The 22,479-nt window shown below is 46.2% G+C and overlaps 2 protein-coding genes across 2 annotated transcripts; one reads left to right on the forward strand and one right to left on the reverse strand.

The window, feature by feature from the left end:
- The first annotated feature begins 6,387 nt into the window (after positions 1–6,387).
- Positions 6,388–6,885, forward strand: LOC124660078 (josephin-like protein). The gene has a single exon (XM_047197872.1). The coding sequence runs from the start codon at positions 6,388–6,390 to the stop codon at positions 6,808–6,810; it is 423 nt and encodes a 140-aa protein (XP_047053828.1). The 3' UTR covers positions 6,811–6,885.
- Positions 6,886–17,924: 11,039 nt separating this feature from the next.
- On the reverse strand, positions 17,925–18,634 carry LOC124666020 (WUSCHEL-related homeobox 9-like). The gene is made up of 2 exons (XM_047203366.1): positions 18,241–18,634; positions 17,925–18,151 (listed from the first exon to the last, which is right to left on the reverse strand). Exons 1-2 carry the CDS (start codon positions 18,632–18,634, stop codon positions 17,925–17,927), a joined length of 621 nt encoding a protein of 206 aa, XP_047059322.1.
- Positions 18,635–22,479: the final 3,845 nt, after the last annotated feature.

The raw sequence follows: 22,479 nt of genomic DNA on the forward strand, positions 1-22,479 counted from the left end.
TTCTGGGAGGATTTGGTTTTGGGAGAAAAAGGAACTTCTCCACCTTGTTGTTGCTAGCTTCTCTCATGCTATCGCTGAAATGCTAGCTTGCTGAACGACATGTGAATATTCTCTCCAACATGGTATAAAGAAAAAAACAAATTGATGGACTATGCGGCAGTTCCCAACGCTAAAAAACAATGAGGATAAATCTCACAAGGCCAACCTAATGGAAGAAATGAAAATCATGTTTAGTAATTTTGAAGCTTGGAAAGTGAACCATGTGAGGCGCTTAAACATGCTTGGAGGGACAATCATGCGCATTGCTTCACAAATTAGCAGTAACCAAACAGGTACAAAGTATTCACAATACTTTAGAATACTGCGAAATGTCAAAACCGAAGTATCTACTACCTACACGATAAAATACTTCAGTATTCGAATACTTCAGTTTTTAAAATACTTTGCTACCAAACTAAGCCTTATTGACATAGGTTGCGTTTTTTCTCACAAAAAAATGCAACTAGCAATCCGTTTTCCACATGAGTTGCACATTTGATATGTGCAACTATAGTCAGTTTTATGCTACAAGTTGCAATTCTCTAAAAAAGATGTGCTATTCACAATTTCCCTTTTCTTTTTAAATGAGTTGCATGTTCTCTAAGAATTTTTCATTACCAGACAATTTTCGATATACGTTGTATTTTTCTCAAGAAATGTGGGGGACTCAAACATGAATTCTTACCGATTTTTCGGTCGATTGAGACCCCACTCCCACTGTGCTGGTGCATGCTTGCAAAAGATTTGATGGCACGCGAGGCATCGCCATTACTTCGTGCGTAGAGGTAGGCGACGGCCGCGTGACATGCGAGGCATCGCTATTTACGCGGCCGTAGATCGACTGCTGAAGCGACGCCTCGGCGCCGCATACTGGCGCCGCTGAGAAGACGCATCGACGCTGGGTCACTGCCAGGCGGGCAGACGAAACGTCCGCCAGATATGAGCGGACACTCTGCGCGTCCGCACAGCGTCCGCAGAGACGCATCCGAGGCGCATATTTGGGCCAGGTTTGCGTCACCGCGGACGGCCCGGTCACTTTGCGTCGTCCCGCTGGAGGTGGTACCAGACGCATTTTTCGGCCCGGCGGACGCAAACGGTCGCTTAGCGTCCGTTTGCGTCGCCCCGTTGGAGATGCTCTGAGCTCCAATTCTTTCTCTTTGAGCTTAATTTCCCTAACCTTCGTCGAACATGTTGCGGGCACCGGCCGTCGCTGCTGCTCCAAGGTGCTTGGGGGCCTTGGAGTGCGCCGGCGCACGGTGATACCACAGTGGCCTATGATGCTCTTCCTTGCCTCTGCCTATCAGGATCATCTATTTGGCATGAGAAGCATGCCCATGACTAATTCTCTCTTGAGTCTTGATCTCTTGTCGTCCTTTGGTCTTGACTCCCCCTCTATTCTCCCCCGGGGTTTGTCCGCACCCTCAGATTGGTAGGACCACGCGGTCCCTCTTCGCTACACACGGCGACACGAGTCCAATGCCGAAGACCGAGAAGATGAGATCCTCCTCCAGAAGGAGGAGAGGGTATGATGCGAGAGTACAAGGAATCTATTGGAGGGGTTGGTCTGCATCCTCGCATCTGTCGGTGTCGAAAGGGGAAAATGAGGATTTTTTGTGGAGGTTAATGAAGGAGGTAACCGAACGTGGGAGGTGACCCCAAACTTTCCTGCGCAGCGCCACTGAGATGTATCCTTCTCTCACCATCTCGCGTCGAGCTCCCACGTGCACGGAGTTCTTCGTTTTCATCCCGCCGAGCTCCCACACGCAAGGTTGTTATATTTCTTCTCTGACTCCTAGCACGTCTACATCGTCTACCATGGCGGAGGTAAAACAAAATTCTTCTACTCTACTGTCTGGCCTAGTGGTAGATCCATTTACGTACAAGCCGTGTAGGATCGATTTGGACGTTCCTAATGGTAGATCGACTCGCTGCATCTCTCATCGTTGTCATTTATGCCTAGATCCTACTTGTTGCACAAGAGAGCAATCATGCATACTACATTTCCTTGTCTCACATGCATTCCAATGTTACCACGAGATTAGGAGATGATGGCAAACCTGAACTATGTCTGCAATTACAACGATGTAGAAGCTAGCTAAATGCTTCAGATGAGAGCAAGATAGCATCCACAGATCAACGGGAGAGCAAGTATCCATGTTTCTAATGTTGTGGGTCATAACCAGGAGTTTAGAGTGGTCTATCACACATTTAGGCTATCAATGGACACTATTTCTCGCTACTTTTGGTAGTTGTTGTTTGCAGTTGCACATCTTAGAGGCGAAATGTTCAAGCCACCATCAAGAACACGCCGCCCAAGATGAATAACATATACACATGGTGGCCATATTTCAGGGTGAGCACTAATTATGTACTTTTGTGTTATCGATGCTACTCGTGTGATAGCGAAGCTTTCCAAAGAACATTCTTCAGCATCCAGGAGAAGGAAGCACTACACCAGACATAATGTGCCAGCTGTTGTGTATTTAAATATGAAGTTCATGTATGTGTCAGCTAGTCGGTAAGGTTCTTCTCACGATGCAAGCATCTTATCAGACAACTTGTCTATGCCTGATGAGATAAAAATTTCAGATGGTAAATTCTATCTAGGGGATGATGGATATGCATGCCGGCATAGGATTCTACCACCCTTCAGGTACCATCTCAATGAGTTCAGTTTTAGCAACATACCACAAAATTCCAAGGGATCATTCAATCTCAGAAACTCAATCCTTAGAGTCAACATCGAGAGGGCATTTACAGCTTTAAAGAATAGGTTCAAGGTCCTTGACCAAAAATATGTCCACACTTATAGTCCCAAGTCAAGTTGGTTCTAGCTTCCTACATTATTCACGACTGGATCTTAGCTTGGGGAGGTGATGACTACTTCCCAAAAACCATTGTTCCTGATAAAGTTTAGACATGCCATGGTGTCTAGCAAGGCGACAACTAAGCCTGGAACAGCAAGAGGATCGAGTGGGAAAAAAAATGGGAGGGCATAGGTGCACCATCTGAGAAGAAGATGAAGATGAAGAATAAGATACTCTCTTTTGATCCTCCTATGTTGAACTCTCCCTTTGATTACTATCATAATGTAAGGTTAAACCACCATTCATAGTAGTTAGGGATTATTCTTATGAACTGTCATTCATAGTAGCTAGAGACTTCTTATGGACTCCAATACTCTATGGATGAACTGATGAACTGTCATAGATTCTTTCTGTGTGAATGCGGTAATAATATGGAAATGTCACCATTAGAGATAAGAGGTGACTGCAACCGTTTCCTGGATGCAACCAAACATCCAACATTGCATTGCTAAGGCCATTTAGGCTAGGCTGCATGCAACCAAAATCACAGGGAGCTTTTTGGCCCTAGTGATGTAACCTAGGTATTGTGGGTATACTTCATGAGTATGTCAATGACGTGGTCTAGATCCGGCAAGTCTGGGTGGTCCATAGATGGTGGTGGTGGCTTACGGCCCACCGGGCGGCCCAGTTGCTGCTGATAGCAGATGGAGGAAGTCCAGCCCAGGAACAGGAGCCGGATCCCAACCGATCTACGCCAGGAGTCAGATCCACGGAGGCCCATGAAATGTCCGGATCCATGACGACAAACTAGATCTAGGTGGATTCTTGACGTGCACGTCAATGTATATTCCGTAGTTAGACATATTTTATTCCAGCAAGGACTTTCTGTAAAAACCCTAGATCCTAGCGTCTTTATAACCCGGATCCCGAGATCCCTAGAGGCGCATTTCTGGGAGGATTTGGTTTTGGGAGAAAAAGAAACTTCTCCACCTCGTTGCTTCTTTGCTGAACGACATTTGAATATTCTCTCCAACATGGTATAAAGAAAAAACAAATTGATGGACTATGCGGTAGTTGCCCAACGCTAAAAAACAATGAGGATAGATCTCACAAGGCCAACCTAATGGAAGAAATGAAAATCATGCTTAGTAATTTTGAAGCTTGGAAAGTGAACCATGCGAGGCGCTTGAAGATGCTTGGAGGGAAAATCATGCCCATTGCTTCACAAATTAGCAGTAACCAAACAGGTACAAAGTATTCACAATACTTTAGAATACTGCGAAATGTCAAAACCAAAGTATCTACTGCCTACACGATGAAATACTTCAGTATTCGAATACTTCAGCTTTGAAAATACTTTGCTACCAAACAAAGCCTTATTGATATAGGTTGTGTTTTTTCCAAGGTTTAAAATAGCGTGCTAAATGAAATAGCGCCGGTCTCTTTCAAACGCTATGGACGCTATATCGTGCTAATTGCGTGCTATATTTCAAATAGCGTTTTGAAAAAAATATCAAATATAGTCTAAAAATAAAGGATTTCGCTAAAAAGTTTGGATATTTAGTCCAAAAAATGACTGAATCATACATACATAGCCACATACAACAAATAGATCTCGAATTTTTCAGAAGGCTAACATCAGTATTCCACAAGGCGACAACATAGTATAAATTATTTATTAAGAATCATCAGCATTAGCGATATTAAGTCCTAATCTAGAAGAGGAACCAACATATTGCAGTTCATCATCACGAAAAAGTGAAAGTAACTTTGCCTGAAAAAATAGCGCGCTAACGCTATGAAGTTTTAGCACGATATATCATGCTATTTCACAAATAGCGCCATAGCGAGTAAAATTATTAAAATTTAACGTAGACCCTCCAAATATGCTATTGCGTGGTATTAACGGAGAAATAGCGCGCTATTTTAAACCTTGGTTTTTTCTCACAAAAAAAATGCAACTAGCAATCCGTTTTCCACATGATGTGCAATTCACAATTTGCCTTTTCTTTTCAAAATGAGTTGCATGTTCTCTAAGAATTTTTTATTACCAGCCAATTTTCGATATACGTTGTATTTTTCTCAAGAAATGTGGGGAACTCAAACATGAATTCTTACCGATTTTCGTTCGATTGAGACCCAGCCACTCCCACTGTGCTGGTGCATGCTTGCAAAAGAGTTGATGGATAGTTTGTCCTGTATCGACATTCCCAGATTCGTTCAAAAAACAGTCATGCCCCTTCCCAAGAAATACACATGCAGTCTTTCCAATTTCACAAGGGAGCAATCATACAAACATGAATTCATCGCAAGGGGCAACGGCGCCCGGTCCAGTCCAGTCCAGTCAAAGCGTAGGGATGAGATTCTCCAAACGACAAGAAAAACCGCACCTCCCATTCTCCAAGGGCGACCCGTCACACCATGAAACCTGTACCAAGACAACTCAGCCGGAACAATCGGTATCCGAAGAAGCGATGAATACGAAGACGAAGGGGAGGGAGAAAGGAAGAAAGCAAAAGATGAGTGCATGCAGAGCCAGAGCGCTGCCGGCACGCCGCCGTACTGCAGCTCTGCAGCGATCTGTCTGCTCAAGCTCGCACACAGACACGGCAGGCCCAGAGGCCCTGCCTGCCTGCCCATCGATCGGCGGCGATGCATGCAGCGTCCCGTTTCCCCAGGAAAACGTTGCACAATGATTGGTGCCCGCGGCGGCCATGCCACGGCCACACACGTCGCGTCCCATGTCGCCGTGCCTCGAACGGCGCGCACGCCGCCCCGGCCCCCACCCTGTCGCTCGCGGCGAGCACCGCAGAGTGTGTCCCGGCCGCCTCGTCCTGTCAATTCCGTGTTCCCCCAGCCGCGCGCGCCGTCGCCTTGTGCGCGCGCTCCGGCTGTTGCGCGGCGGCGTCTTTCGCCGAGCCGGGGGTCCGGCCTGCCGGGCCTCAAAAGAGCCGCCCAGTCCAATGTTCCATCGTTGCGTCGACCACGTCCTTTTCGCCCTTTCCCTTTTCTCTCCCCATTCAGGGCACCTCTGCGAGATCTGCTTGCTTGCATCGCCCGCTTCCACGCCAGATATGCTCCGACGATCCGGCCACCACCACCATCGTCCTCGCTAGACAACAAGAATATACCGCGCCGGTGCGCCCCACACACACATCTCTCTCCCTCTCTCTCATGTTTCCTCTCCGTTAAAGCTGCAAGCTAGCCTCGGCGGTTCCGCCGGTGGTCATACTCAACGATTTGGAAGAGCTGATGCGTACACTTCTCATCGAGTTGCGTGATCTAGTACTGCCATTTTGGTGGTCAATTGGACCAAACTTTTCTTTCACTAGCTTACCTCTTTTTCTTTACCCGCGCTGTGCCTTTCATGCTCTTGTCACAAACTTGGAGTACCGGTCTGCTTTTCCTTTGAGCAGAGCGATACCCTGCCTGCCCCGTATAAAACCAGCCGAGCCTAGGCCACCCTGGGCAGATACGTAGTGGACACTAAACAATCCGCCATCTTGGGCTAGCTAGGCAAGGCATCGTCTCACGACAAGCCATGAGGAAGGGGAGTGAGTGTACGAGAATCAGCCCGGAGATCACCACCAGCGGCGGCAACCCCATGTTCTCCCGCCAGGCCAGCAGGTCCGACCACCACGGCCGGACGGCGCAGTCGTCGGGCCGGGACACGCCGAGGCAGGCGCGCGGAGGTTGCCGCCTCCTGAGGAGCGCGCGGTGGACGGCCGCGAGGCTCTGCCGGCGCGCGAGGGTCAGCGTCGTCACGGCGTTCCGGTCGGCGCCGAGCAGGAAAGGCTCTCCCGGTTCCAGCGCCGCTTCGCGCTCGCCGGAATGCACGCCGGCGAGGAACAGCAGCAGGCGGCAATCCGGCCCGGTGGCCGTCATCCCCGATGACTCCCACAAGAGCGAGGCGGTGGAGGAGTGCATCAGGTTCATGAACTCCTCGTCCAGGAAGTACCGCTAGTAGTGTTTTGTGGTTCGATCTACACCCTGTGTGCGCGGATGCTAGCGTCTCCCCTTGTAATTTCTCCCATTTTGGCCTTTCATCTATGTGCGCATCTCATCTCATGTACTTGTGGAAAATCATACGTACGGCTCGCTGCTTCTTTCCTCTTTGCGTACGTGCTCTGAAATCTCTCGTTTTTACGTTTGTGCTTGTCAATATTCGTCGCCTTATCCGAGCGCTGCCATCGACATAAGCTTTCTGTGATATTTTCAAATTCCGGAGATCCTGCTGTTAAATGAGTGTCATGACTCATGATACCATGAGTTTCAAAGTTCAAGAACAATAAAAAGGATTACTCTCCCAAAATTACACGGCCCAAATGCTTTGCTCCCGCGGCGAACCAAAGCCTAAGCTCCGTTTTACTACCTCCAACCCAAAGCTAAAGACTTATACTCCCTCCGTTCCTTTCTATAGTGCCTATAGATTTTTGGCACGAAAATTAGCGAAGTGTATTTTTTATACAAGATCCCCTGGCTGAACGATTTGAGATCAGACTAAAATTAGGGAAATCGATAACTTCCTAATTTACCGTAACAAATATCATAAATCTGTCTAGTTGACTCTCCATATATGTGCAGCCAGATTTAATTAAGGAAAGAAAAATATTGCTTCCTAAATCTAAGCAATCCTTGGAGCCATGCATTAGGAATCTCAATTAATTGTTTCCTATTTTGTATTGATTTTTTTTTCATGCATGTCATGTGGGAGTTGACCGGTGGAGGGGTAATTGAAAAAAGCCAAGTTACAACCTTATATTCTAAAACAAATGCCAAAAAAATCTATAGGCACTATAGAAAGAAATGAAGGGAGTATTATTTTTAGAAAGTCAAACTATGTCAGGTTTAACTTAGATTTTACCAAAAATTATTAACATGTAAAATACAAAATTAATATCATTAAATAAATAATACAATATATTTTGTATGGTATCTACAAAATATTATATTTGTTGATAGATTGTTCTGAAAGTTTAGTCAAACTTTACTTGATTTGACTTTTCAAAGAAATACAAACCTTAAACTTTAGGATGAAGGTAGTATGGATGGAAGTAGAATTGGTGGTGGAGCAGATTTATTGTTGTACACTCAATTTTTTTTTGCTCTTTTCAAACCGTCCAACTTATGAGCATGATGATGAAGGCCATAATTTTTAGGCTTGAAGAAGTCACCAAAGTGACTATTTGATGATGAATGCCACATGAAGGAGGCCATGGAATACACTACATCTTTTCTTTTTTTTATAAAAGAACACGACACTTTATTGACCAGGTAGCATTAATATAAAGAGTATTCCGGATACAATCCAGTGCAAAATCATAAATGAAGCCTAGGCTACAAACATCACAAATTCAAGCAGGAATGTGTGCCACCAGCAGACACTTCATGGCCATCACCATTATGCACACCTCCTTTATTCTTTTTGTAAGATGTTTTAGCAACTTAAATTTCTATGGAAATGGAAAACTCTGGCATCCACATCAATGGATGCATACAACATTTGATTATATTATTAAAGCATGTCTTACATAACATTTCATGAATCACAAAGAGTTGGTACATGCTACATGAGCCATCTAAAGAACCTTTGAACCTGCCGCCTTGGTATCAACATGCTAGTCGTCTACCCGCAAGAAAACATGTTAGTTTTCTATCAAATACTTTAGCAGCTTAATTGACTTTCCAAAAAAAATTATAACACGAAATGACTATTATGAGTTGACTCACAATTAACTTCATTCTCATTCATAGTTGTAACTCATGTTGCAACTGATGACTTGAGGCCGAACAACGAAATAATCTGACGGTATATTTCTCTTAGTTTAACCGATGTTACAGTTCATGACTAGCACATATCACAAATAAATTCAACGGGTCGAAGCATTTTTCGCAGCTGCAATTGGTTTGTAAGTACTCCCTCAATACCGGTTTACTGGGTAATTACTTCAAGAAAAAAATTGACTACAAATTTAGTTAATAAAATATAAGATATATGCAACATAAATTATACCATTGGATTCATATTTAAAAAAAGTTTTCAGTAGTATAATTTCTTTGATATATATCTTATATTTTGTTGATCAAATTAGTAGTTAATTTTTTTTCTTGAAATACGTAATAGCCCTGTAAACCGGTATGGAGAGAGTAGTAAATTGGCAGACACAAATCACAAGGCAACCAAGCTGTCCCATGGTCGACTGAAAATTTACCGAAAATTAGCGAAACCATTCATAGAAAGAAACAAACAAAGAAAGTACTATTCAATACTGAGACAAGATCTTTTTCTTTAAGCTAAGATATCAACCATTTTTTTTCTTACGGTAGCTACTGAGGCAGCACTGCAGCAGGGTACCTCTTCGTACAAACATTGTAGTCAGGCAAAAAAAAAGAGGCGGAAGCTCTAATCGAGTAATCGGTACGCCATCCGATGGTTTGTACATTTCGTCCTCTACAAGTTCACGAAAAAAGAGGTGCAGCGGAAAGCATGCTCAAGTGCCCGAGCGATAAATCTTCTGACCAACCATTTGAGACGTGTCTGAACTGTGAAAAGCTGGTTAGAGGAAAACAACATGGTGTGAGATTAGAGGCAACACCTTCAGTTCGACGGGCAACTGATTCCATGCCACACGTAACAAATTAATAAGAAGCTTTTCCTATCAAGTCCCGTAAACTTAAGAGACACAACATAGCATTCGCGATGACCATATTCATATCAATTGCCAAAACAAATCGAACGAAACGATTCCAACTAGTTCCAGATATGTGATTGCCAGCGGCTGGGTCAATCCCCCTTGCGGAGCTAAGTGTAGCCCGTGTCAGAAGAAAACAGAACGAGGTGGCGCATGTGCCTTGCACACCACGGAAGACGGGCCAAACTTTCTGCTTTTGATGTTTCATGTCTCCAACTTGCATTAAGGGCATCTTTAACGCCACGATCTAAATGGACGTGTTGATCCATCCGTTTTGAGCAGTTTGGGTGGTCGCGCGGACACGCAAACCGCGTCCGCTTGTTCATTTGGGACACACGCTGCATCCAACGCAGCGACCACCCTTTGCTCATTTAACCTATTTCTTTTGAAAATAGGTCAGCCACACATACTTATAAATAATATCTAAAAATATAGAATAATATAGAATAATATCAAATAATATAGAATAATATCAAATAAAATGCAGCATGGTCAAGAAACGAAATGTGCCATAGTTTGAACTTAATTTGTGCGCTCTAGGATCTCCTTCTGCCTTTTCTCGAACCAAGTTCTCTTCACCTCATTTATGGTGGTCAAGTCGGCGTTCATGATCATGTTATCCTCGGCTTGCTGTTTCAGCTCAATTTTCTTCTCCTTCAACTCCACCTCTTTGGCCCTTGCCGTTGCAATGAGGGCATCTCCAACGGGGCGACGCATATCGGACGCCCAAAAGTGGTCTCGAGCATCCGTTTGCGTGCCCCGTGGACATATTTTGTCCGCGCGTCCGTTGCGTCTGGGTGTGCTCCCAGCGGGGCGATCTATTTTTAGATTTGCAACATATTTAGAAAAAAGTATAGAAAGTAGTACATTCAAACTATACAAGTAGTTCTAGAAGCCTAGACTACTTGCTGCCTGACGGGTCGGCCCCGTAGTTGTGTCGCTCCCTCGCCTGCTTCTCTACCGCCTGCCGTGTGGCCGCTAGGGCTCGGTGCGCCGCCACATCCTCTAGTAGGCACTGCCGCAGCCTCGCGTTGGCGGAGTCGTCCTTGAGCGTCTCGAAGGGCTCGACTAACACCCTCTGTTCCGTCGCCTTCTCCTCCGGAGTAGGCGCATCAGGGTCATCGGAAGACCATGAGATGTCAGAGTCGGCGTCCTCTGTGGTTGCGGTGGCCGCCACCCTGCGCGGTTCCATCTCGGCGTCGAACGCCGCATGGGACACCCGCTCCTCCTCTGCTTCCTCCTCCGCGAGAGCTAGGGCCTCGGCGTCCCTGACCGGGTGGAGGAGGTCGTCGGTGCTGTCGTCGAACTCCTCGTTGGAGCTCGAGGCCGGGGGAGGTAGAGTGGGAGGTGGAGGTGGATGCGCGGCAACCGGGCCGCGACCGGAGCTGCTCATGCTGGCTCCGGTGGAGGTTGAGCGGCAGCAGGCGCTACGATGGAGGTTGTGTGGCGGCTAGGGTTTAGTGGGGAGGAGATGAGAGGCCCGCGCCCCTGTTTATATAGGTCGGAGGCAGGGCGACGGCTGCGACATGCGTGGTATCGCCATTACTTCGTGCGCAGAGGTAGGCGACGGCCGCGCGCCACACGAGGCATCACCATTTACGCGGCTGCAGACTGCCGAAGCGACGCCTCGGCGCCAGTACTGGCGCCGCTGAGAAGATGCATCGACGTTGGGTCACTGCCAGGCGGGTTAGACGAAACATCCACCAGAAGAGAGCGGACAATTTGCGCGTCCGCAAAGACGCATCCGAGGCGCATATTTGGGCCGGGTTTGCGTCGTCGCGGACAGCCCGGTCACTTTGTGTCGCCCCGCTGGAGGTGGTACCAGACGCATTTTTCAGCCCGATGGACGCAAACTGTCGCTCAACGCCCGTTTGCGTCGCCCCGTTGGAGATGCGCTGAGCTCCAACTCTTTCTCTTTGAGCTCAATTTCCCTAGCCTTCGTCGAACATGTTGAGGGTACCGGCCATCACTGCTGCTCCAAGGTGCTTGGGGGCCTTGGAGTGCGCCGGTGCTCGGTTCAGGTCAATGGACGAAGGCGACGGCCCCGTCGTGGACTCGCCCACCTTCGGTGACCCATCCCGGGAAGGGTACACGTACCGCCCTGACGGTGCCACCATTTTCCTGCGCGTCGGGCGTGTACCCAAATGGGGCAGTCGGTGGGGCTGTTGACCTTGGAGGAAGGGGCCGGGTCACGGACGAGGCGGAGCTTCCTACCGAGGCCGTGCCGGCGCCCGGGACGATGATGTGTTGAGCGAGCGCTGCGTGGCCATGAAAGAGCATGGCATGCTCTTCCATGGCCTTCGCCTTCGCATCTGTTTGGAGTTGGAGGAGCTGCTCGGCCACCCTCTGCTGCTCCTCCGCGGCAGCGACCTCCTTCTTCCGTTGTTCGTGCGTCCTGCGCCGGTCAGCCCGCTTCTTGCTCTCGATCGCCCTCTACTCCGCGGTGAGCTTGGGCTTTGCCTTCTTCGTCACCACCGCGGGCGGCGGGACCATGATGTCTACGCACGCTTCTATTCCTGTAGACAGTGTTGGGCCTCCAAGAGCAGAGGTTTGTAGAACAGCAGCAAGTTTCCCTTAAGTGAATCACCCAAGGTTTATCGAACTCAGGGAGGTAGATGTCAAAGATATCCCTCTCAAGCAACCCTGCAATTACGATACAAGAAGTCTCTTGTGTCCCCAACACACCTAATACACTTGTCAGATGTATAGGTGCACTAGTTCGGCGAAGAGATAGTAAGATGCAAGTGATATGGATGAATATGAGTGGTAATAACAATCTGAAATAAATATGGCAGCAAGTAAACATGCAGTAGAACAGTAAATAAACGGTGATTCGATATATGGAAACAAGGCCTAGGGATCATACTTTCACTAGTGGACACTCTCAACAATGATCACATAAATAAATAACTTTTCTTCACTTGTGCTACTTTCTCACACTCTCTTGTTGGATAACAAACACCATTCATTGTGTAGGGCTACAAGAGCACCCTCAAGCCGGAGTAAACAAGCTCCACAACTTCATAAAGGAATCACACACGATGCGCACACTGTCACCGTCACACCGTGGAGAGTGAATCCGAAGTTCATATTAAAGTAACCTCTAGAGTGCATAATAGACTGTTGCAATTTAGACCGAGTACTAACATAGCATACACACTATCAACAATAGCTATGAAAGGGGGAATAGATCGCATCAATACTATCATAGTAATAGTTAACTTCATAATCCACAAGAGATTACAGTCATAACCTATGCCAAGTACTACATGATGCACACACTGTCAACATTACATCATGGAGGAGGAATAGACTACTTTAATAACATCACTAGAGTAGCACATAGATTAATAGTGATACAAAGCTCATGATCACATAAAGATCACACCATGGAAGAGAGAGATGAACCACATAGCTACCGGTAGAGCCCTCGGCCTCGGGGAGAACTACTCCCTCCTCATCATGGGAGACAGCGATGGCGATGAAGATGGCGGTGGTGTCGATGGAGATGACTCCGGGGGCAATTCCCCGTCCCGGCGGCGTGCCGGAACAGAGACTTCTGTCCCCCGAAACGGAGTTTCGCGATGGCGGCGGCGTCCCTGGAGTCTTTCTGGAGTTTCGTCAATTGGTATCGAAGTTTTAGGTCACGAGGGCTTATATGGGCGAAGAGGCGGCGCAGGAGGGGCACCAGGGCGCCCTCCCCACCTAGTGGCGCGGCCAGGCTTGGGCCCGCGCCCAGGTGTGGTGTGGTGGCCCCCTGGCCCGCGCCCAGGTGTGGTGTCGTGGCCCTCTGGCCCGCCTCCGACTCTCCTTCGGTGATCTGGAACCTTCCGGGAAAAATAAGATATTTGGTCTTTGTCTCATCGAATTCCGAGAATATTGCCCGAACAGCCTTTCTGGAACCAAAAACAGCAGAAAACAACAACTGGCTCTTCGGCATCTCGTCAATAGGTTAGTGCCGGAAAATGCATAATAATGACATAAAGTGTGTATAAAACATGTGAGTATCATCATAAAAGTAGCATGGAACATAAGAAATTATAGATACGTTTGAGACGTATCAGACCACAAGAGTGTCCAGGACAGGAGCCTCCTCCACGGCAAGAGCGACAACGGCCGCGAGCTGGGCCTCGTCTCCGATGGTGGTGGTGGCGGCGGCAGTAGCTTCCTCGGCCATCTCTAGGTTTTAGGAGTGAAGTGGAGTGGGTGTGTTTTGGGAAGCAGACATGCGGGCTAGGGGAGGACAAGGGGAGGACGCGAGAGGGTAGCCCTCCGTGTCCGCATTCACGCAAATGTGGCCCAGATTTGGGCCGGCTTTGGGTCGTCCCAGATGCCGCGGCCATCCGTTTTAGGGATGGGTCCGCGCTGGGCCAGGTTTTTGTCCAGTTCGACCCATCCAGATGCACCGGCGTAGGATGGGTCGCCGCGTTAAAGATGCCCTAAGCAACTGATTGCTCGTTATTGTACAAGCCTTTTGGTTATCTCCAACGACTGCCCGAAAACATACAAATTGTGTCAGTTGTTGTCCGCGAAGGCAAAATGCGAGGCCCAAGAACGACTTTCAAACAGGCCGCGCCCCGCTGGACACGTTAGGGTTAGCACATTCTCATCCCAATTTTTGTTTGGTTTGCGGTCCAGCAGACAGCTCACGCGTCCGCGTTCCGTGAATATTTATCCGCCCTGTGTTCTCCAGTGAGCCACACTTTCCCTTCCCACTCTCTTCCAATGACCGGTAGCGTTCGCCTAGACTGATCCATGGAGATAACACCCCCCCTCGCCTTGCATGAGACCACAATAGACGCCACTCATGTTGCCAAGGCCACAACTCACGGCACCGTGGCCACAGATCCCACCACCGTGACTACAAATGTTGCCGCTATTGGTCCGGCTCTGACTCCTGGCCGTGGTCGCCCAAGAAATCCCACCTTGCCTGATTTGTTCAAGCCGCAGAAGGAGCTCATGCCGAAGGAGAGGGAGGAGGAATATGAGGAAGCCAGCTGACCGCATACGCAACATAAAGACCAAACTTATTGTGTCTGCAGCCACCCAAGAAAGGGCCGAAGCCTTGGCACATGCTACCCAAGTTCAGAACGACGCTAATGTCGAGGCAATGGCGGCCCAAGCGGCCCTTTTGATCAACGGCTTCTTGTTGTACGGAGTACTGATTTTGATCATTTGCTACTTTTTAGCATTTACTTGAATGGAAATACTTTTGTACACCCACGCATGGGTGTGGATGTTTACTTGAATTTGAAATGTGGATATAAAAGTTGGCTAAAAGTACTTGAATCACTCATGCGCATCCAAGAAGGACTTTCTGATCACACACCCATCCTCAAAATCGCTCCTGATCAAGCACGCTTAACCTTAAAATTCTTTAGAGTTAAGCTTGTAGCAGAGAAGTTAAAACTTATTAGTATGTGTACCATATCAATCCTAATGAGCCATCGGTCAGGATGTCAGAGTTTCCATGTAACAACCTATCTTACCAACTCACGTCAACCTATTATGGTGTGAGAAAGGGTATTTTTATTTTTCATCTAATTTTTGATTTTTTCTATTTTATGACCATTTTAACTGTTACATTATGATTTTTCCAAAGTTGATAAAATATATTCTAAAGTTTTACATTTTCCATGTTAAATAAAATATGAAAATACGTGCATTTGGAACGGTTAACATGTTACTTGAGTAATTTTGAAAAGTACATGTGCATTTCTACATATTTATTATATATTTAAAAATAATTTATAACAAGGAAAAATTACGTAATCTATACATTTTCATGAGTTTCATTAATGTTTCATATGTAATATACAGATATTGTTCATGTATAATGGAAATGAATTCATCAATCCCACGAACAAATTGCTAAAACAAATGAATACTTGTTTTTTTTCTATGATGTGGTCAATACATTTTCTACATATTCATGTTTACCATGATTTATAAATTTTCTATTCATTATTAGCTAAGATGTTCTCCTCAATGAATTAGTTCTTTTCCGGAGAGATCAAAAGAAATAGCAGTATCGGGAACAAGAACGACCCACGTAATTTTTTGTCGGACCTAGTGGCAGGGACGGAGCTCCTGGTAGGCAATGGTGTCAGCTGACACCAATGGATGTTAGCAAATCCTTCACTAATTGATGTTAAATATTAGTAATTATAGAGCATGACACCAATGAAAAAGATAGGAATTAAAGCTGATCTCAGTGCCAAAAATTTCTAGCTTCGTCCCTGCCTAGTGGCCTACGTGTTGCGAGAAATAGTTGATGCATCACCTCAACTCAATGGTGTTTAAAATGGAGCCATTGTGCTAACCATCTAATAGACATGCCTATTGTATTTTATTTTTAAAAATGAATAGTAAAATCAATTTCATAAAAAATAGTATAATGGCATGTTCCAATTATTTTAAAATTTCAGATGAAAAATATATCCATGTGTCTTTTTAATTTGTTCATATAGCTTGAGATATCATTTCATACATATCGAATAATTATATGCATATATGCATATATGTTTTCACAAATTCGAAATTGTTCAAGTATAAAAAATGTACAAATTCGAAAATTGTTCAAATATGAAATTGATTCAATTCAAAAAAATTCAATTATAAAGATGGTCCAAATTCAAAAAAATTCCAAATTTTAAAAGTTGTTCAAAGTTCTAAAACATTCAAATTCAAATTGCTTCGTATATAAAAAATAAAAAATTCGAACATAATGTTTCTCAAATTTTAGAAAATATACAAATTTAAAATATGCTGATTTAAAAAAAACGTTCGAATTTAGAAAAAACTGGTTTAAAAAAATTACTCCGTATATCCGAAAAAGTTTAGATTTTTTTTAAATCTTTAAAAGAGGAAAAGAAACAGGAGAAGAGGAAAAAAAAAAAGGAAAAACAGGACGTGTCTGGGCCGACCCAACACCCACCTTGGGGTGTGCGGCACGCGGTCGGTGTATAGCACATTTCCTTCTTACTGGTTCTATAGGCCAATGTTCCGAGCGTTTAACAAGAATGATGGGCCGTGGGCTAGGTTTATGTACTTTTCCGCTGAAAAAACACCATCATTTATTTTCGATTTAAGATACTCCGGCAATTTGATACAAATATATGATCTGTACATGGCAGTCAAGTGGTTGCATGTACATTGATTTTTGACATCTCATACGCGGGTTTTCATTAAATCTACTCTTTAATAAATACGATTTTTTAAAGCTGTGGAACTCTATTTTTAGTGATGTTTAGCTGGGAAACTCTTTACAGAGATCTGGTCATCTTGCCATTTTGTGTGTGAATGGAGCCTAACTTAAGTCTTGGCTTGCTTTTGGCACCAACTAATTAAGCTGACATTCTGCAGAATGTATGCAGTGGTTCTGCAAGTTTGGCACATCGAATGTTTGCCATACATTTGAGTTCATGCAGTGTGTGCACGTCCACGTTAGCCAGTGTGAAAGACTGAGAGTCAACAAACAAGACGGTATGGATCAGATGGCCGGAAAGTTAGCTGCAAAGTTTGAAACTCTAGGTCCAACGACAAGCCCCCAAAACAGCTGATCAGACGGCAACTTCCTAGAGGGAAGCATACGCGGTTGACTCTCACATGCACTGAGCGAGTCAGAATTCTTTTCTGAAAAAGGCCACGGACAAGAAGTACGTACTCCCGGTACGACAGTCTAATGGATAAATATAAGGTGGGGCTTATATAGGACGACATTTTGAATTCAATGTACTATGTCAAATCATGTGTTCATACTGCATCTTTTCACCTACTGCCTTGGGTTTGAATTGCAACCAAGTTTTTTTTTTAAATGTTACTACCTACTTCCATCAATGGACATATATATGAGAAATGTCGTTCTACCATGCACGGTAGATAGCGTGCGTTCATCCATTTTTTTTTTCTGTTTCAATCAGCGTGTTTTTTTTTTACAAAACTTGAGGAAACAATGAAATAGCAGCACACAAAATTGTAGACGTCAATGGATTAGGAGACGTGCACGACTAATTCACGGCTCTCACATATATAGCTTTTGATAGTAGGTTTCTAAGGTTTGATAGGGCAAGATACACATCTCCATGAAAAGTACAGGAATGGTAATATAATCAACAAGGTCAATTAGTGTTGAATACAAGAAGCGTCACATCTCATGATGAAAAGGGTGTGGAAATCTGATTTGCTTGTTTTTTGTTCTCATCTTGTCAGATTCAGCTGGAGACCACGTACGCTACGGTCATGCCGTATCCCATGTCATACACCTTTTAACGTGGATAGCTAAAATCACAGAGAGAGACTAGGTAATGATGCCTTCGTGTGTGGCATGGTCAGGTACAAGCAGCTAGCGCTAACTCGAGCTACATGCAGGCGTTCGTCGATCTAGCTAGATGCCGAAGCTGCAGAGCCTGAGCTCCAGCGGCGGATCCCGTCCGGTGGCCACGTCGAAGAAGGAGATCTCCCTGCACTGCTGCTCGCCACCCCTGACGTACCGGACCCTGTCCGCCTCCAGGTCGTAGGCCTTGAGCGGGAACAGCTCCAGCGTCTCCACCTCCCTCGTCATCGTCGGTCGCTCCCACATCGTCTCCTGCTCCACCACGTCCCTCACATAGCCTGCATGCACGAACAGAAATCAGCACCTAAATGATCTACGGAGTAGTGGAGTAGAAGGAGGTATGAATAAAGACGACGTGGATGCTTACATGCCATGATCCGTTGATGGTGGTTGTAGCTCCTGGCCTCGCGCTTGCTCTCCGGAGGCTGGAACACGAGGTCCACCGGCTCGGCGTCGCGGACGACGGCGGCGCGAAGGCCGTTATCTTCCTCGTTGCTGCTGCTCTCGGGGGAGCAGGACGCGACCCGGCGGCGCTTCTTGTGGTGGTGGCGCTCGCGGGCCTTGTGGTTCTGGAACCAGTAAAAGACGTTCTTGCTCTCCACCTTGCCGAAGGCGCCGAGGTGGGTGGAGATCCGCTGGATCTGCTCCGTGCTCGGCGTCCGCAGCCCTGCCCGGAACAGCTCCGTCAGCACCTTCACCTGCTCCGACGTCGGGTTCCACCGCCCGCACTTCACGCCCACCCGCCCGCTCAGCGCCTCCATCGACACTACCTGTATGTTAGATCGAGCTTCGGTTGATCACTATGGTGTAGACGCGATCGGTAGCTCAGCTCGCTCTATCCAACAGCTAGCTACAGCTTGAAAATGCTCTCTCTCTTTCTATGATCTCCACTTTGTGGTAGCTATGGTTTCTGGTTCTGATCTTGTTTCTTCCGGGATCTTCTTCTGGTCAGAAGCAATGCTGAAATCAATAGATGCGCAGAGGGGGCCCTTATATAATTGGGCAGGGCCAGCTACGGCCGAGGCGGTGGTCGTGGCAGTGGCGGATTCGAAGGTCTCAGTGCGTAGTTTCTTTCCTTTGTTTTTCTCCAACACACACAGCAAGGGATGGAGGAGACATGCGCAAAAGCGGCCACTGTTTTGCAAAACGCTAGTATTAGCCCGTCTCGTGCACCGTGCCCGACATCCTTAAGCCCGAAATTAACAATGAGGCCTTGGTCGCCCGTGCATGCAGATCTAAGCGCCATCGTGTCGCGTAGCATCACACTACAGGAATGGCGCGATACGCCGAGGGCCTTTTATACGCCGACGGTCAAAAGTCGGGGCCCTCGGCGTATGGCCTGGCCTGGCCAGCCTCCTCATCCGATCCTCGACGTAGCGCGGCCGTCGGCGTAGCGAGGTCTACGCCGAGGGCAACCCTCGGCATATCTTTGGCCCTAGGCGTAGACGGGGCTACGCCGAGCGGCCACCCTCGGCGTAGCCATTTTTCAAATTTGTCTAATTTTGTAAAAATCATAACTAATTCATATGATGTCGAGAAAAATGCGTATGAGGTATCAAAATGTTCATAAAAACATCATCTATCCATTCATGTCAAAATCATGCATATTTGAATCATGTACAGTACCATGTTAATATAGAAACAATTCAATCACTTTCTTATATGTCCTCGGGTTCTGTTTTAGCCGGATGGCAATTTAAACGAAGTCAAAAAATCTCGCGGAGCCGCATGGCATCATTTTATGTGTCTTAGTAACCACTCCAAAAGATGGAATTGGGATACACCAATTATTTTGGAAAACCTTTCACAAACAGGGGCTATCACGTCCGGAGTTCTATGGCTTTTAGGGCAAATGAGTAGGAAACGGCCCGTGACACCACATAGTTTGTCGGAACGAGGCCATATTTCGCACGTGCGTGGTCCACGGGATGGGAAGCAAGGCACCGAGAGCGGATTTCCAATCCGACCCATGGGTGATGGTTTTTTCATTTTCGAGGTGCCAAAACGGGTTTTTTTGTGAAGCGACTACATGGGACGCATTTTAGTATTACGCGAGACCTCCGCGTAGTGGTAGGACACCGCCTCCGCACCATATATCACATGGCATATGTACGCGCTAGCTATGCGGGAATTCATGCGGCTTCTGCGGTGTCCCGCCGAATCCATTTGGAAAGTGACATGATTTGAACTAGGGGTACACTTTCCGTCGCTCAATAAATTCCGGGAAAAATGTTTTTAGTTCTAGGACATATCACTTTATGTGTGAATTTTTTTCCGTTTAGCGCGATGGTAAACGGGGGCACCAGCGCGCCGGTACGGCCATACCGCATCTCCGTGGGGACCCGTTTTGGTCAAATGGCAATTTAAACGAAGTCAGAAAATCCCGCGGAGCCGCATGGCGTCATTTTATGTGTCCTAGTAACCACTCCAAAAGTCGGAATTAGGATACGGCAATTATTTTGGAAAACCCTTCACAAATAGGGCTATCACGTCCGGAGTTCTATGGCTTTTAGGGCAAATGAGTAGGAAACGGCCCGTGACACCACATAGTTTGTCGGAACGAGGCCATATTTAGCACGTGCGTGGTCCCTGGGATGGGAAGCAAGGTCCCGGGAGCGGATTTCCAATCCGACCCATGGGTGATGGTTTTTTCATTTTCGGGGTGCCAAAACGGGTTTTTTTGTGAAGCGGCTACATGGGATGCATTTTAGTATTACGCGAGACCTCCGCGTAGTGGTAGGACACCGCCTCCGCACCATATATCACATGGCATATGTACGTGCTAGCTATGCGGGAATTCATGCGGCTTCTGCGGTGTCCGCCGAATCCATTGGAAAGTGACATGATTTGAACTAGGGGTACACTTTCCATCGCTCAATAAATTCCGGGAAAAATGTTTTTAGTTCTAGGACATATCACTTTATGTGTGAATTTTTTTCCGTTTAGCGCGATGGTAAACGGGGGCACCAGCGCGCCCGATGCGGCCATACCGCATCTCCGTGGGGTCCCGTTTTGGTCAAATGGCAATTTAAACGAAGTCAGAAAATCCCGCGGAGCCGCATGGCGTCATTTTATGTGTCCTAGTAACCACTCCAAAAGTCAGAATTAGGATACGGCAATTATTTTGGAAAACCCTTCACAAACGAGGGCTATCACGTCGGGAGTTCTATGGCTTTTAGGGCAAATGAGTAGGAAACGGCCCGTGACACCACATAGTTTGTCGGAACGAGGCCATATTTGGCACGTGCGTGGTCCCTGGGATGGGAAGCAAGGCCCCGGGAGCGGATTTCCAATCCGACCCATGGGTGATGGTTTTTTCATTTTCGGGGTGCCAAAACGGGTTTTTTGTGAAGCGGCTACATGAGACGCATTTTAGTATTGAGCGAGACCTCCGCGTAGTGGTAGGACACCGCCTCCGCATCATATATCACATGCCATATGTACTCTCTAGCTATACGGGAATCCATGCGGATTCTGCGATGTCCCGCCAGAACCGCTGGAAGCCGACCGAATTTGAACTAGGGGTACACTTTCCATCGCTCAATAAATTCCGCAAAAAATGTTTTTAGGTCTATAACACATCACTTTATGTGCTAATTTTTGTCCATTTAGCGTGTTAGCGAACGGTGCACCAGCCCGCCCGATACGGCCATTTCGCATCTCCAGAGGCAGTTTTGGCCACATGGAAAATTGGGAGTCATATTTGGATTCCTCTAATTTTAAGGTTCAAATGATGATATGGATGTTATATTTAGATTCCTCTCATTTTTCTGATCGATTTAGACATATTATTTGTGGAATTTCGATTTTCCGATTTAAAGATATTAATTATTCCATATTAAATAGAAAAAAGACCAAAAAATAAAATCATTTTTTTGTTATTTGAATTTAATATTATTATTACTTATATATTCATTGTTGTCTACTTAAGTAATTGTTTGGGATTTTCCAAAATAAAGAGGTGTGCATCACGGTTCAAGGGTTAATAGGGTTGATATGCTATTATTATCAGCAAGAGTTGTCAATTCTATAACGGAAGCTTATCCGAATGGAACCAAGAAGTTAAGCGTGCTGAGGCTGGAGTAGTGTGAGGATGGGTGACCGACTGGGAAGTTTAACCATGATTGTAATTTGACCTAAGATTAACTGTAGTTAGAGTTAAAAGTGTATTGGGTCAAAGAAAAAAAAGAAAAAAAAAAGAAAAAAAGAAAAAAAATTGTGTAAAAGAAATTAAAATTTCAAAATTTTTAAAAGTCTATGCCTAGGGTTTTACCGTCGGCATATAGAAAAAAATATTTTTTTTTTCGAATTTTTTTTTTTTATTTTTCGGAAAATGGAAATTTGAATTTTTTAAAAGTCTATGCCGAGGGTTTTGCCGTCGGCATAGCATGCTACGCCGAGGGCCGGGCTACGCCGACGGCGATAGTTGCTTTGCCGAGGGAGCTACATGCCGAGGAGCTATGCCGAGGGCGGCCCTCGGCGTAGCCTACGCCGACGGCCAAAGCAGCCTACGCCGAGGGTTCACGGCCCTCGGCATATAGCTCCATTCCTGTAGTGTCATGTCTTAGAATGCATGAGATCGATCAGCCCCTGCTCGATCGATTTT

Source organism: Lolium rigidum, chromosome 6 (assembly GCF_022539505.1).
Source record: "Lolium rigidum isolate FL_2022 chromosome 6, APGP_CSIRO_Lrig_0.1, whole genome shotgun sequence".
Classification (NCBI taxonomy): domain Eukaryota; kingdom Viridiplantae; phylum Streptophyta; class Magnoliopsida; order Poales; family Poaceae; genus Lolium; species Lolium rigidum.

Bases quoted from the DNA above. Each gene is read 5' to 3' on its own strand.
- LOC124660078 (XM_047197872.1), top strand. From the start codon at position 6,388: ATGAGGAAGGGGAGTGAGTGTACGAGAATCAGCCCGGAGATCACCACC.
- LOC124666020 (XM_047203366.1), bottom strand. From the start codon at position 18,634: ATGGAGGCGCTGAGCGGGCGGGTGGGCGTGAAGTGCGGGCGGTGGAAC. The intron at 18,152-18,240 runs GTAAGCATCCAC...TCGTGCATGCAG, and splicing joins CCATCAACGGATCATGGCAT to GCTATGTGAGGGACGTGGTG.